This window comes from Nematolebias whitei, chromosome 15 (genome assembly GCF_014905685.2).
Source record: "Nematolebias whitei isolate Nwh7 chromosome 15, NemWhi1, whole genome shotgun sequence".
Taxonomy (NCBI): domain Eukaryota; kingdom Metazoa; phylum Chordata; class Actinopteri; order Cyprinodontiformes; family Rivulidae; genus Nematolebias; species Nematolebias whitei.
The window spans coordinates 23,123,800-23,139,919 of NC_056512.1; the positions used below are offsets into that span (position 1 = coordinate 23,123,800).

The following is a 16,120-nucleotide window of genomic DNA, read 5'->3' on the forward strand; positions in this document are numbered from 1 at the left end:
CACAAACAAAATTTATTGCAAAAACATTTCTAATAAAGCCACAACGTTAATGTATTTTTGTAGTTTAAAAAAAAAAAAAAATCTACAACAGGAGTCGTGGATCAAAAGATGCGATGAAAACAAAAACAATGGGCAAACAGTAAAACGTGTGAATCAAGCCATGTACCATCAACAGTACAGTACTTCTTAAATCATGAGTGGTGTCATTTGTTTCCTCTCTCAGAGGGTCATATATTTAATTATAGCCCTGTTATAAACTAACATTTTTCCTCATAATAAGAATCGGCAAGCTTTAGGGTTTACAGTGAAGTTTTATTACAAATGGAAACAAAGTCATACGTGGGTAAAGAAAGCACTTGTTTTGTCATTAAATTACCGAGCGGTGGAAAACATGTTGAAGTTTTACATCAAAAACAAGACGAGGCATTGTGTCTCGTGGTTATGTACATTTTATTACAGGCGGATGCGTCAGCGCCCTCCTCTCCAGGCTCCTACACCCTTCTTCTTCCCGCCTCCTCGTCCTCCTCCCCCTGGTCCTCCTCGTCCTCCTCCCCCTGGTCCTCCTCGTCCTCCTCCCCCTGGTCCTCCTTTCACCATCTTCCTCACGCCGCTCGCTTGTTCTGTGTCATCGTCCTCTACGTCTCCACCTTTGGGCCTCTTCCTTTTGTCTCCTTGTTCCTTCATTTCCTGAAAAACAAGTCATTTTCACACCTTGGATTAAAAACGTTAGCTGCGTGAACGTTTATGAAACATTCTGACTATTGTGATCCAATTTTCTTCCGTACGTTTTTTAGCATCGATCTCATCCCACAGTTTTCAAGTTATTTCTACAAATCATAAATCAAAACGTTCAGCTCGTTCAGGACATCCTGCTATGACTTTTGGTATTGGTGCAACTTTAGCTTTTTGAAATAATTAGCCTTTTCTGCCACTTTTTTTTTTCTCATAGAAAATTAATTGAGTTCATTTTACATCCTTCAGATTTTTACATCTGTTCACAACCTTTGACTGCTCCTTTCACATTTTGTTCTGGTTCAGCTTCTTTCAGCTTCCTTGTGCAAATGTAAACATTTTTAGCTACTTTCAGCTGTTTTGTGCTCTTTTCTGCTAACTATAACATTTTTTGTGCTTCTTCTAACATCTCTCTGCTCCTTTCAGCTTATTTCTGCAATTTTCAATTATTTTTGCTTTTTCAGCTACTATTTAGCTGTTTTATGCAAAGTTGAGATTTTCAGCTGATTCCAGATTTTTTGCACTCATTTAAACGTTTATCTTCCTAATTAATTCAGCAAAAAATTGCTCTCTCCATTTCAATCTAGTAATTTAAGCTTCTTTCTGCTTTTTCAGCTACTATTCAGCTCTTTTGGTGCAAATTTCTGCTTTTTTCATATAATTTCCACTTTTTGTGCTCATTTCTGCTTCTTTTTATACAAATTTGGCACAACTGTACTCTCGTCGTTTTCTTTTGGTAATTTAAGCTTCTTTCTGCTTTTTTAGATACTATTCAAGGATTCAAGATTTTTTTTATTGTTATTCGCATCGCATGTGGTACATGAGGTGGAACAAAATTGTGTACAATTACGCAATTACAGTTACATCCAGCAATAGCAAAAATATAAAGTGAAACAGTAAATAAGGATCTAAGACATAAACTAAGATATACGCTAAACGAATGCCCAACGGTACGCTAAAAGATCTAAGATATATGCTAGTCACCACTGCTGCAAAACAATACACGGAACAGCAGCAGCACGACTGTCATAAGTTCTGTTCAGCTATAGTTCACATGCTAATGGAGTCGGGCTCAGAGGCCCAAAACTAACATAAACTGGGATTTAAATCAAAGCATGCAACAAAAATACAGTAACAAGGTCCCAAAAGTGAAAAATAAATAAATCTACAGCAGCATGGTCCTACTGGCAGAGTGGTTCTGATGACAGTGAGGTTATCTTAGCAACATGGTCCAGTTAGCAGCATGATACTGTTAGCAGTGAGGTTCGGTTAGCGGCATGGTCTTGTTGGCAGGTCCTGTCAGCAGCTTGATGATAATATGGACTGCAGCAGCTGCCTCCCAGACTGCCCTCCAGAACCAGGTCTGGCAGACGGAGAACATCCAAGGTTCCCCAGCGGAACCAAGTGGGCCCACAGAGTTTGGTCCATAGAGTTCGGTTTGTGCATTCAGCAGTTTTTTGTAAATTTCTGCCTTTTTTTTTTCAGATAATTTCTACTTTTTCGTGCTTATATCAGTCTAACTGAGCAAAATTGTGCTCAATTTCCCTCTGATATTTTAAGGTTCATTCTGCCTTTTCAGCTCCTTTTCAGCTATTTTTTTGCTAATTTCAGCTTTTTTCTTTTTAGCTAATTTACTCATTTTTGAGCTAATTTCTGCTTATTTAAACCAAATTCAGCAAATATGTGTTCTTTCTGCTTTCTTCTGCTAACTTGGGCCTGTTCCTTCATTTCAGCTCCATTTCAGCATGTTTAGCTAATTTCAGCAAGTTCTTCAGCAATAAACAATGACTTTGCATTTTTGCAGGAAATGCAATTTCTCTAGTTACTGCAATGTTATTCACACAAAACTTTCAAGATCAAAAAAGAATGTATGACTTTGTCCTGATGCATGCTCAATAATCCAGGTAGATTAAACTAACAAGGTTAAATCAGGTCCTCTGGACGGATTCTTTGTTGAATCGTTTCGTCTTTTATCCAAAAGACTTCTTCAGTCTGAGGAGCTGCAACAAACTCAGTCTTATAAATAGCACCTTCTCATAGTGGATCAACCAGTTTGCTGCTGACATCCAGAATTAGAAGTAGCACTTTATGTCACACCGCCCCACTGGAGTAGCTGTCAGTCTCAAACAGGTTGGAGACCCCTGGCTTTAAGGAATGGTAGGCCTTTAATTTATTTATTGCAATTTATTTAAGCAATAAAAGATAAGATGATTTTAACTTTAAGCCTATTTTAACTGTTTTGATCCAATTTTCAACTGTTCTAGATAGCAGCTCTCTGCTCCACACAGAGGGCTGTGGGAGCTCGGTGGTCTGTGGTTGCGTCAGGAAGGACATCCAGTGTAAAAACAATCGTCAGGTCTTCGTGAGTTAGTTCACTGTGGTGACCCCTGAAGAAGGGAGCAGCCAAAAAAAAAAAAAAAAGGGCTACTTAAATTAACATTTTATTTCTACATTCGTTTGTAAGATTCTGTAACCTTTAACTTATATAAAGCAAAACTTCATTATTTTACCAGTTTATCTATAAACTATTACATTTTTTTCAACAATTTTTGTTACTTTTACACTTTCTACAGTAATTTAAACATTCAACAATATATTTTCATTGTAAACAGCTTGGGAGCTGCAGACCTGGAGGGATGATTGTTATTAAAGTTGAGAAAAAGGGGTAAGATCTGCTATTCTGATTTATTTTGTCTATAAACACAATTTCCCCAGTCTGTTAGACAAAAATAAATTCCAGGTGTTTTCACGTTCTTTATGTGAAAAACAGCAAAAACGAGAATAAGACTTACCAGCCGGGCGAACCTCTGCGCCTCGCTCACCCTCTCCACCAGCATCATCACCTCCTCCTCCTGAGTGGGGAAAGCAGGAAGTTTCTTTCCAATCAGGCTTTCGATTCGCTGGAAGAGCTCCACATCATACCTGAAGGTAATGAGAAGTATCACTGCAGACATGCAGACTAAACCAAACGACGACTGGAAACCAGATCCAGTCAGCGAAAACATTTGTCTTACTGTGTGACGAAGGTGATGGATTTCCCCGAGCGGCCTGCTCTGGCTGTTCGCCCAACTCTGTGGATGTAGTCCTACAAGGACAGACGCATACATTTATTTTAACCACACCAGTGACAAAGGATCGATCTGAATCAACACCGCGTCCTCGGTACCTTTGAATGAGTGGGGATGTCGTAGTTGATGACGCAGTCTACGTGGGGAATGTCTAGTCCTCTTGACGCCACGTCTGTCGCCAGCAGCACGGAGCGAGACTTGGACTTGAACTTGTTGAGAGCTCCAAGACGTTTATTCTGCCCAGCAGATGTGAACATTTACTGTCTGCTTTTATTATAACTAAAACACTTGCTACAAATTAAAATGAATTAAAGAGGATTTTTAAGAACCAAATACTGTCTTGAATGCATCATTTAAGCTAAAACAGCTTTATAAACAGGCTTTTTACAGAGGGGTCAGCAACATTTTAGCTGTTTGTGCAAAAGCCATGAGAGAAACATGCAGCTGAGAGCTCGGAGGACGAACACTTTTAAAACAAAGCGCGTCAGCCTGTACCTGACTCATCTGTCCATGAAGAGGGATGGCGGTGATGCCGAGGTTCCTCAACATCAGCGCCACCCGCTGGGCGTTGTTGCACGTGCTGCAGAAAATGATGAAGGAGTTACCCGCCAGCTCGTTCAGGATGGACACCAGGTAACAGTCCTGCACAGGAAAAAAAAAAAAAAAAGTTTTAACTCGACCAGATTAATAAATACAAACGCTACAAAATGGCAGAGAATCGGCATCACCTAATCTCAGATTATGTACTCAGAAACGTTCTACCTTGTATTTGGAAGGTATGAAGATGTAGTACTGCTGCAGCTTGTCCACTGTGGAGTATTTTGTAGATACTGCACATTTTACAGGATCTTTCAGAGCTGCTCTCTCTAGTTTCTGCACCTGTTAGGCCAAAGAAAGGACATGAACGCTGGAAAACACTAACAGATGCTTCACGACCTGCAAGTCAGAGTGCATTCATCACATCTGAAGTCTTGAAAATAATCCACCTACTTTTTTGGTCATGGTGGCAGAAAACAAGAAGGTTCGTCTGTCTCTTGGAATCACCTTCAAGATTTTATCCACCTGGAAAAATGAGTTCAGAGAAGAATAAATATTCTGAAGTCTTTTTTGAAAACACAGGGGGACATCAGGGGACTGAATCAATACAAAACCCAACATTGCACCAAATGTCATTTCTGTGGCGTCCAGTCAGAGTTTGTTGAATCTTCTGACAGAAAACTTTAGAGGAATTGCACAAATATTTTATGTTGGTTTCCCAAATGTAAAAACAAAATAATGTGGGAACATTTTTGATATTTCTATGCTCTAGGACGACCATAAACTTTGTTTTTCTTTAACATTTTTATGCCGTCACCATTATAAACATCTACAGATAATCGATTCATACAACTCATTGTAAAAAAGGGCAGAAGACGTTAATTCACAATACGATACTGACGCTAGTAATGGCTAGGCCTGTCGCAATAAACAATAAATCAGTTAATCGCATGATAAATGAAAATTATCAACCTCATTTTCATTTATTAGCTTTATCGTTTCTCCGTGTCTCTCTCTCTCTGACAAAAAGCTCAACTCCAGTGCTCTTCAATGACCCCTCCCTTCCTATTTTCTCTTTAAAATCCATTTTCACCGTCCAAAATCACGTTTTATGGATCGTTAAAAGCAGCTAAGCTGAGAAGCTAAGCTGCGAGCTAAGCTAACAGGCCGACCTCAGGAAAAATTCTCTGTCTTGTCGAAGTTCCAAAATTCACGACTGAAACCCGTGCCTTCGTGTAAAAAGTAGTTTTTCGCTGCAAAACGAAGCTGAGAACTTGTTTACTGCTTTTTTATTAAAAGCTTTGTGTGAAAAATGTTATGCTAAAGAGCTCAAACCACAAAAAGTGGCCGCCATTTTGAAAACCAAAGAGACACAGCCCATGTCATGTCAAGAGGCCTCCCTCCCATTTTTCTTAAAGATACATGCTGCTCGCTCCCTCACTATCCATCCTTCGATTCAAACAGTCTTATACTGCCATCCGGTGGTTGAAAAAAGGTACTAAACGCCAAAGAAATCAACATTTCTTCTTAAATTTGACAGTTACTAATTATCGTCAAATTTCAAACAATATTATCGTTTGTCGCAATAATTTCTGAGACAATTAATTGCCCAGCAAAATTTGTTATCGTGACAGTTCTAGTAATGGCGACACGCAGCAGTAGGGAAGCGTGTGCTGTGTGTTTTGTGATCATTCTCTTTGTTCCTGTACTTTTTAAATATTTTTTTTCTGCGTACGGTGGTAGGAATACCCATGGAATATTATTGTGTGGTTTATTTTTTGGTGCTTTTGGCACTTTTTTATCTTTTTTTTGACAGACTCTGTGTGAACCAGACACGGTTGAAGTATGGCCGGGAGTTTCTGCTCCCGATGCAGGACTCTGAAGCGGGCGCTGTGGAACCCTCTGCAGTTTTCCCAACGGACATTCTTCAGACGGGGACCTCAGCTGAAGACCGGTGCTGGGAGCAGAAGCAGCCAGGTGTAAGGAAGCGGGGAAGATGCGGTGGTGTTCGACAGAAGCTGAAGCGGGGGTGGGGGTCTCGCTCGTATGCCACTTCCAACCATTATGCTGGCGAATGTGCAGTCACTCTGCAGCAAAATCGATGAGCTTCAGGTTAACGTGAAGTTTCTGGAGGAGTACAAAAGTGCCTGTGTTTTGGCACTGACAGAAACTTGGCTCAAGGATTACGACTTGCAATCGGACCTGGAGTTCGAGGGCTTTGGTGAGCCCATTCGTTTGGACAGGCACCCCACCGGGACAAGTCAATCCCTCGGTGGAGGACTGTGCCTTTGTGAATAAAAAGTGGTGCAACATCATTGTCATCAGGGAGCCAATATGCACTCCAGACATCAAACTTTTGTCTGTCTCTCCGCCCGTTTTATCAGCCAAAGGAATTCCTGCAGCTTTTTAACCACACTTGTTTACGTCCAGAGCTGTTTACATTTACTGGAGACCCACTGAAATTTGTGGAATGGAGCACTTGATTTAAGGCTCTAATTGAGACTACTTGTTCAAATTCAGTTCATAAGCTGTTCTATTTGAAAAAATACATTAGTGCAGAAGCACTTTGTGTGTTAGAAGGAACATTCTATCGAAGTGATGAGGAAGCCTTCAAACAGGCTTGGGATGTACTGAACAAACGTTATGGTCACCCATTTGTAGATCAAAAGAGCCTTTTGTGGAAAACTAAACAGTTGGCCTAAGATTGGACCAAAAGAGTCACTAAAATTAAGGGAGTTGAGTGATTTCCTTATTGTCAGGGAAACCACCCTTCTCCTATCCATAAGGATCATCCAAAGGGAGGCAAGCCTGAAATGCCATCAGAAGAGGTAAATGCAGCCACTGTTTCATGTAGTGTGAAGGTGTGCAACATTGATCGCACTTCAATGATCGTTCCAGTTTGGCTTTCATGTGTAACGACAAAGAGACCAGAGACATTGGTTTATGCTCCGTTAGACACCCAGAGGAGTAATACTTTCATTGACCAAAACATCTGTGGAAAAATGCAAGCAAACACAGAACCAGTTAGGTTAAAACTGACCACGATGACTGACAGAGGTTCAATCGTGCCTAGTCAACGGGTGGATGGACTAAGAGCAAGAGGGTACCACTCAAGAGTATATTGAGTTACCACCTACATACTAGAACTGTCATTTCTAACTTGAACCCGGAGCCTGGCCCGACCCGGCTTAGGGCCAGGCCATAATAATGTGCTTAATGTGCGGGCTGGGCTGAGCTTTTGATTGCATCCGCGGACGCGCCCGGCTGACAATCCATTATATGGCGACATGGCTTGCCATACAATCACCAGCTGCACACGGTCATTTGACCGTGCACTGACCGGCCTTGAAAGAGGTAGAAAAATGTTCAGTTAAGCTTCAGATGGGACTACTGTCAGGCAGAGACCATCATGCCCAAATGGACGTTCAGCCGCTGCACTCAGCGGACGTGCGCGGCCAATGACGCAAACAGGTGAGATCCCAAAATATCCGACATGTCAGAGCAGGGTTCGTGTCTGAATAATGCAGAATGCAGGCAGAAGCAGGGATTTAATGCACTTTGACAGCCATGAAAGGACAAACACCCCCTCAGCTCCGATCTTCTGCCCCTTTCATTTAGCCGCGCACAGCCGCCGACTGTTAATAACTATATAAGCAGTCAAAGCTTTATTAAAAATGTTGGTGTGTGTGGGGAGAGGGGGTTGGGTTCAGACTTGTAATTACTGTTAATTTGTCGGGTCAGGTTCGGAAATTATGGCTACGAGCTGGGGCCAGGTCGGATTTTTTTGGTCCGAATGCAACTCTACTACGTACACCCAAGAACATTCCTCTGGAGAAAAACAGTATTCCAACTCGAGAAACAGCGAAAAAGTGGCCCCACCAACTTAGTACTGCAAATGAGACACCAGATCTCTTGGACTGTCCTGATGCTCTCCTCATTGGTTATGATTGTGCAAGAGCTATAAAACCAAGGGAAGTCATACCAGGAAATGATTATGATCCTTTTGCAGTCAAAGCAGACATGGGCTGGAGTATCATGGGACTCATTAAGCCCTGGACAAGTTCAAAGGATGTAACAGGAACCTGCAATCATATTGAAGTAAAGGAGCTGCCATCAATCACACATGCTACTGTGATCAGAGCAATGGAAACTGATCTTCTGGACACAAACCACAAAGGAGGGAACTTACAGTATCTCAAGAGGACATTCGTTTTATAGAGATCTTGAAAGATCACCCGTCTAGGGGTCTCAAGGTGGCAGAACTGATAGACTAACTGGTTCAACGGACCTAAATTCTTATGGGAAAAAGAAATTGTTGCAAATCAACACTCCCCAGAGCTTCTCATTGGTGACCCAGAAGTAAAGGTCCTTAACACAAATGGCCTCAAATCAGAAAGTTTTCTTGAGAGGGTCTCAAGATGTTATGGTTGGAATATGGCCTTTAATGTTGTAGCACAGATTAAAAGACTTGCAAACAGAGACAGGTCAGGGCCCATTAATGTAGAAAAGGACAATATTCCTAGAAATGAATGGAAATCGGTAAAGGTAGCTGAAACAAGGTGATGATGGTTTAGTGCGAAAGGTTAAAATCCAAATAGAACAAAGAGATTTGGGAAAGAAAGGTGAACGTTTAAAACGATCTTTTCCTGAGACCAGTTCAGGAAAATGAGTCCTAAACTATTGTAAAAGGTTAAAAATGTTGATAGCTCAAACATAAATGTGAGCTTTAAGAATATAATTCAATTTTATTTTGTAACTTAATTTGAAGGTTGATTGTTAACTTATGGAAAATTAAAAGACTGCATTTTGTTTGATACATGGTGAATACAAAACGTGTAGCTGTCGCAGATAAAATCATTTAAATTCTCATGTTAGTGACATCTGTTGGTGGAGTTGAGTACTGCACCTAGATGTGAGATTGCAGACAATATGGACATTAACACCTCCTAAATGTTTGGTCAGACGGCGCACACGGTATGTTTACATATTTTGTTTTTGTTTATATGTTTAATTTTGGTTGCAAATGCAATTTTGTTAACACTTATGTTTATATTGTGTATTTAACAGTTGTTCACGTGTCTGCTGGCAAAAGAAGATGTTCTGTGTGGCAAAGAAATAATTAAAAGTTGGGTAAACATCAGCTGGAGTGTGGCCTTATTCTGTACCAGATGAAAAGACTTTGGGAGCGGTTACACCAACGCTAATGCGGAGCTAGCTACTCAGGCGTTGCTACAGACCGTGCAGCAGTTTCAGAAGATCTCACCGGATGCTCCAAACCTTATCATGGGGGAAAGTCACATGGTAATTTTTATCAATATGTGACGTGCCCTGCTCGACTTGCAAAATGTTTGGACCTGTGTTATGGAACTGTGAAAGATGATTTTAAATCTCTAAACAGAGCCCCGCTTGGTTCATCAGACCACCCTGTTGTGTATTTGGTCCCACACTACAAACCCGTCCTGAGGAAACACAAGCCGGAGCAACGGTTGGTTCCGGTTTGGTCGGAAGAGTCCATCCAGAATCTTCAAGACCGTTTTAGCTGCACAGACTGGGATATGTTTAAAAGTACAAGCACTAGTTTGGATGAACTTACTGACAGAATTTCCTCTAACGTTGACTTTTGTGAGTGATCAGCCATTCTCAGGAAATCTGTCACAATTTTTGCCAACAATAAACCTTGAATCTCCAAATCAGTAAAAATAAATAAATTTGCACAATAGCGTCAAAAAGGCAAATTTGGCTCAATACCACATACTCAAAAAACAAGTGAGGAAAGAATTAAAAGTAGCTAGAGTAAACTATAAGGAGAGGGTGCAGAACATGTTCAGGTCCAAGAACTCCCGGCTGGCGTGGGAGGGGGGTAATTCTATGATGGGAATGCCAAATAAGAAAACTCACATAACTCTACACTCCTCATCTGCCTTGGAACTGTCAAATGATTTTAACTCAATTTACAACCGTTCTAACACTAATGATTTTACAGAGGAGCTTTCTGGTTAAAGTGCCGCCAGGTGCAACAGTGAATTGGAACATTGGAAGTTTGGTTAACATTTTTCAAAAGACTAAAGAAAGAAAAACTCCAGGTCCTGATGGCCTACGGAGTCGGACTCTTAAGAACTGTGCCATGCAGCTTGCAGATATTTTCTGTTTTCTTTTTAACATGTCTCTCCAAACCTTTAGGGTCCCCCCAGCTCTGGAAAGACTCTGTCAATGTTCCATTCCCAAAAACCAAGACAGCTCAGTCCTTGAATGACTTCAGGCCTGTTGCACTGACTTCATTAGTCATGAAGTCCTTCAAAAAACTGGTCCGGGAGACCCTTTTGTCAAAAGTTGAAGATCAGTTGGACCCACTTCAATTTGCTTATCATTCACATAGAAGAGACGCTACAGGAACTCTTTTAAATATGATTTTAGAACACCTTGAAGGTACAAAAACCTTGACTTTTCATCTGCTTTTAACTGTACTCAGCCCCACATTTTAGCAGAGAAATTGCAATGTCTGTACAGTCTGGACTCTGGCCTCATCTGTTGGCTTGTGGACTGTTTAACTGTTCGGTCTCAGAAGTGAGGGTCATCGGGGTTCTCTCTGATGTCCTTCTGTCAGGTTCCCCTCAGGGCTGTGTTCTTTCACCCCTTTTATTTATTTTATATACAACTGATTGTCACAGCCAGTTCCCACAGCGTCACATCAGGCTTCTCAACGAACAGTGATGATTTCTGTATTGTTGTTTTAATGTCTTAATGTCTTGTGTAGTACGGATGTTTTATATCTACTGACTGTGAAAGTAAATGCCCCTCGGGGATAATACAGATACTTGAACCCATGAATACGGTAAGATAAATATACCATCATGGGATGAATAAAGTCCACCCCACTTAATTGTAGGGTTTTATGTATCAGAACAAAATAAAAAAGCCACATTCTTCAAGTGTAAACAATTATCACAACAGATTCTATTGTGTTATTTAGTAAACACGAGTAAAAAAATAAAAATCTAAGTTCAACCATAATTCAGCAGATTGAAGCAACAATGACTCAATAGTCCTTTTTTGTGTCACTATCATTCTCGAACTTGGCTGTAGAGGATTTTTGTCCCACTCTTCTTTACATTTCTTCAGTTCTTTGAGATTTGCAGACATTTGTTTCAGCACTGAGTTACTGAGGCCTGCAGTATCTTAAATCAGGCTGAGGTCAGGACATTTTTTTCTTCTTTTAAAGCTGTTCTGTTTGGGATCATTGATCCATTATCATGAGCGTGTTTGATCTCATTTTCAGCTGTCAGACAGATGGCCTCATATTTCACTCCATAATGGGTCTACAGAGGAGTTCATGCCTGCAAGGTGCTGAGGACCTGTACCTGCAAAACAAACCCCAATCATCAGCCCTCCACTGCTGTGCTTGACAGTTGATATTCATGCCGATACGTTTGATGTTCTCCAAACAATGCTGTGCATTGTGGGTAAATGTCTTTACTTTGGCCTCATCTGTTGAAAGGATTTTGTTCCTGAAGTCTTGTGGGTCACTCAGGTGTTGCCAGTTGTTTTTAGAGAGAACAGGTTTTTCTTTTACAGCCATTTTAAACAAATCACATATTCTCAGACTTTTTCTTACCGTCCATCGATGAACTCTAATCTTTAACCTGTTGAGGCCTGAATAGTCTGAAATAGAGCTCTTGTATTTTAGAGCTCTTGTATTTCTCTGAGCATTGCACAGTCTGACCTTGGGGTGAATTTGCTGTAATGTCCACTCCTCGGAAGACTGGCAGCTGTCCTAAATGTGGTCCACTTGTGAATAATCTTTCACACTAGATTGGACTCCAAATTGTTTGGAAATTATCTTTAACCCTACACAGAAACAGCTGCCTCTCTTAAGATTATTGCTGTTGTCTTTCCTTCTTGGCATCGTTTTTTTTTTTTTTTTCTCCATTCAATGTTTATTTATACAGGTTAGTCTCATTGAGCCTCAAGGACTCGTTTACAAGTGACACCTGTTTACATGCTGGCATTATCCATGTTTTGCTCCAGAGAAGAAAACAGACATAAAGGTGATCAGACTGACGACGATCAGGTAATCAATACATTTGATCAGCAGCACATGCTTGATACTTTAAACCTGAATCCTGTGGAAGCAGCAAGGCTGGACGTGGTTTTTCACACAAATATTCCATTTTTCTTTTTAATTAATGACAGTGGATATTGTTGTGTGTTTTTGTACATTCCAGGTTAGATTTATATTATTTCACATTTATAATATCTTCAAATACTGCATCTCAATGAGTGTACCTCCAAATTAAAGTTTGGACACCTCTACAAGAGTCCGGCTGTGCTGCAGCCAGGATGAAACAACGATGCCTGTTTGTATCCAGGGTTTCCTGTCTCACATAATGAACCAAATAAACAGCTCCTGTCTGCCCACCTCAGTCTCAAAGTCCATGTTGAGGATCCGGTCCGCTTCATCCATGATCAGGAACTTCAGAGCTCGGAGCGAGAAGCCCTTTGTGTTCTCCAGGTGGTCTATCAACCGGCCGGGAGTGGCTGGAAACACATTTCATCAACTTTAGTACAAAAACAGTTTAAAGTACAAGAGAAATAAATAATTTAGGTACCTGAAGGTTGTTTGAACTGTGTAGCCTTGTTGAGTCATTTTATATTTCTAAAACTCTCACACATACTTTTTTGTGTTTTCTTTTCCTGTATTATTTCAAAATTTATGTAAGGAAGCCTTTTCATATATAAAATAAATTAATAATAATATAATTTAATATTAACACATCTTCCCTTGCTTGAGTCAGTTTGTACAGACAAAATATAGAATTAAAATACATTGATAGACAGTAAGACTATAATGATGACGTATTTTTAACACAAATAAAAACTATAAACACTTGTTTATGACATCTGTTTTAAAAGTAGAACCTTTCTCTTCTTACCAATAACAACATGAGGTTTTTTGGCCAACACTAAGGACTGGGCCATCATGTCAATCCCACCAACTACGACAGCTGCAACAGAGATGAGACGACTTAAAAACGCAGAAAAACAAAGTTGTTACCAGTTAAAACAAAACGGCTAACCTCTGATCAACACGTACCACATTTAATCCCGATGCTGGAGCCCAGAGCCTCGAACTGCTCCGAGATCTGAAAGGCCAGCTCTCTGGTGGGCGTCAGGATGAGCGTGTGGAGCCTCTGAGGTGAAGCCAGCAGCGACTGGAGGACAGGCAGAGCAAAAGCACCGGTCTTCCCCGAACCCGTCTCTGCCAGGCCGATAACATCCCTCCCTGCAGTTCCAGGAAGATTCAATCACAAAAAGGGACAAAGCATTTAAGTGTAGTGGTTTGGAACAACATCTTCAAATATGAGATGTTCCTCAAAGATTTTAAATGTGTAAACACTCAGCTTCACCACACATTGACAGGTATAATATTTTCACAATGCGGAGTCAGTGTATTACAGACTGATAAAAACTTTTAAGTACCGGTACTTAAAATACTGATGAACCAATCAAAGGCCTTGAAGAAATGCAGATAGCCCACCACGTTTTAGACTAAGATTAAGACTAAGATTATCTTGTGTTGACAAAAGATGGAGATGTAAATGTTTTAGTCAAACTTTGAAGATAATGTTCCCAGTCTCATGCGATAATGTGAGATCTGTTTCTGGAGCATGCGCTGTGACTAACTCTCAGCTATTACCACATCAGTCTTTTCCTCAGTATCTTTAAAATTAATTTTAGGCTCAGTTGACTGTGGCACTGGCAGCCATTTGAAATCAGGCTGACTCTAAAAGCTGTAGATTTCAATCCAATGATTACTTTCAGACAGGTTCATTAAAACCCACCCAGTGGAACACGATATATTTTGCCAACGACAAACCCTAATAAATAAACCTAATAAAAATAACTGAATGGCTTTAATGACATCAATATTTTGACACTTTTTTCTTCTTCTTCCGGCTGCCCCCTTCATCAGGGGTCACCACAGCGAATTAAGTCACACAAAGATTTGGCAATTATTTTTACGCCGGATGTCCTTCCTGACACAACCACAGACCACCGAGCTACCACAGCCCTCTGTGTGGAGCAGAGAGCTGCTATCTAGGGCACCTGGGGGAGCAGATGGTGCGGGTGAAGGGCCCAGAGTGGGGTAAATGAGGGTGGAGGCAGGTGTTGCTGCTTCACCTATCCCACCCATATTTTGATGTTGTCGGTAATGGGAGTTGAACAGGCGATCTTCTAATCACAGGCCCACCTTCTCCAACGTCTGCGCCACCACTCCCTATGACACTATTATGCAATATAAATCAAACGCACAATAATGCTGAACCCTAGCTAACAGTGCTGTTATCCACCTTATTCCTAGCCCCCCCATGCTTGCATGAATTATGGGCGCAACTTCCGGCGCAGACCAGAACTGGCATTTGTTTATGTGCTAACGGTACTAGCCAGTGTAGTTTCTCCGAGCATTGTGGATTTAATTGAAACGTGTAGGAACACCAGCTGTCAGCGCTCCAACAGGACAATCTAATCATACCGCTGCTTACTGAGGACGAGCTGAAGAAGTAGCTGCAGATTTGTTTTGTTTAAAACAGGTCTCTCTTGAAAATGAGTCTTCGTGACTTAATGAGACTAACCTGTATAAATAAAGGTTGACTGAATGACTGGTGCTTACTGCTACTTCCGGTGTCTGACAGGAAGTTGTACCCATTATCATTTATATACAGTAGAGCCCCCCAGCGAAAAGGTGGATGATATTTCTATTTTTGGTTGGGTAGATCTTTGAGGCAGCTACATGTAGGCTGCATAAATGAAAAGGTGTAACTGTAAGGTTTACCTTGCAGAGCCACTGGAATAGCCTCCACCTGGATCTTTGTTGGACTTTTCCATCCCAGCTGATCACAAGCCTCACACAGAACCTCGGTAACACCCTGAAACACCGAGTTCACTATTAACTTGGAGAAAAATGATTGATGCGACAATTCGCTGCTCGATACGCACAACAGCCGAAATGCTTCACTTGTGAAAATGTGTTTACAGATAGATTAGCTTGGTTCGGCTAACTAAAAACAGAGCGTTGTTGCTCAGAGTTAATAAAAATAATTTTCAGAGACAAACCTACCAGGTCTTTGAAGGTCTTCACCGTCTCCTCACTTTCTTCGTCATTAACCAGTTCTTCTTCGTCGCTACTTAAACCTTCGACACTTTCAGCGGTGTTTTCCTCCACGTTCACCCGGCTCTCGTCCGCCATGCTTCTTTTAGCCCAACGTGCTGTACTGTCAGCTCAGAAGTGCGCATGCGCGGAAAGGAGTTTTAAAACGCAATGAATATGGGAATTGTCGTTCAAAGAAGACCCAATTCAAAAACCTAGCACAAAACTAAGACATAAATAAATAATTCAGATAAATTATTGCTTATTCTTGAGATCTATTTTTCCTCCGTATGTTTATCTGAATTTAACTCATTCCACAATTCAGATTCAGATATTCTTTATCGTTGTTCGCAGAGCGAAATTATGTACACAGGCTCCATCCAACAATAAAATGTAAAAGAAAAACAGTAATAAGATGTAAGAAAAACATCAACTAAATATAGCACTAAGCACTAATAGCATAAAAACAATGTGCCAAATAGTCAGAGAGTCAGAGTCAGAGTTTCTTTATTGTCATTCGCACCTCATGTGGTACATGTGGTGGAGCGAAATTATGTACACAGGGTCCCAGTTACATCCAACAATAAAATGTATAAGAAAAACAGTAAACGAACATGAGTCTGTGTGAGCAGATGAG

General features: G+C 40.8%; 1 protein-coding gene across 1 annotated transcript; it reads right to left on the reverse strand.

Annotated features, from left to right (window-relative positions):
- Positions 1-432: 432 nt before the first annotated feature.
- ddx47 (DEAD (Asp-Glu-Ala-Asp) box polypeptide 47) lies at positions 433-15,606 on the reverse strand. The gene is made up of 12 exons (XM_037688894.1): positions 15,454-15,606; positions 15,169-15,262; positions 13,429-13,617; positions 13,268-13,339; positions 12,754-12,872; positions 4,791-4,862; positions 4,563-4,679; positions 4,296-4,442; positions 3,899-4,036; positions 3,747-3,817; positions 3,525-3,654; positions 433-687 (listed from the first exon to the last, which is right to left on the reverse strand). Exons 1-12 carry the CDS (start codon positions 15,580-15,582, stop codon positions 469-471), a joined length of 1,497 nt encoding a protein of 498 aa, XP_037544822.1. The 5' UTR covers positions 15,583-15,606; the 3' UTR covers positions 433-468.
- Positions 15,607-16,120: the final 514 nt, after the last annotated feature.

What these genes read in the sequence shown, in the direction of transcription:
- ddx47 (XM_037688894.1), bottom strand. Translation starts at nt 15,582, where the DNA reads ATGGCGGACGAGAGCCGGGTGAACGTGGAGGAAAACACCGCTGAAAGT. An exon ending in AAAACCTCATGTTGTTATTG is followed by an intron (nt 12,873 to 13,267) that starts GTAAGAAGAGAA and finishes ATGTGTTTCCAG; the next exon opens with CCACTCCCGGCCGGTTGATA. An exon ending in TCCATCACCTTCGTCACACA is followed by an intron (nt 3,655 to 3,746) that starts GTAAGACAAATG and finishes CATTACCTTCAG; the next exon opens with GTATGATGTGGAGCTCTTCC.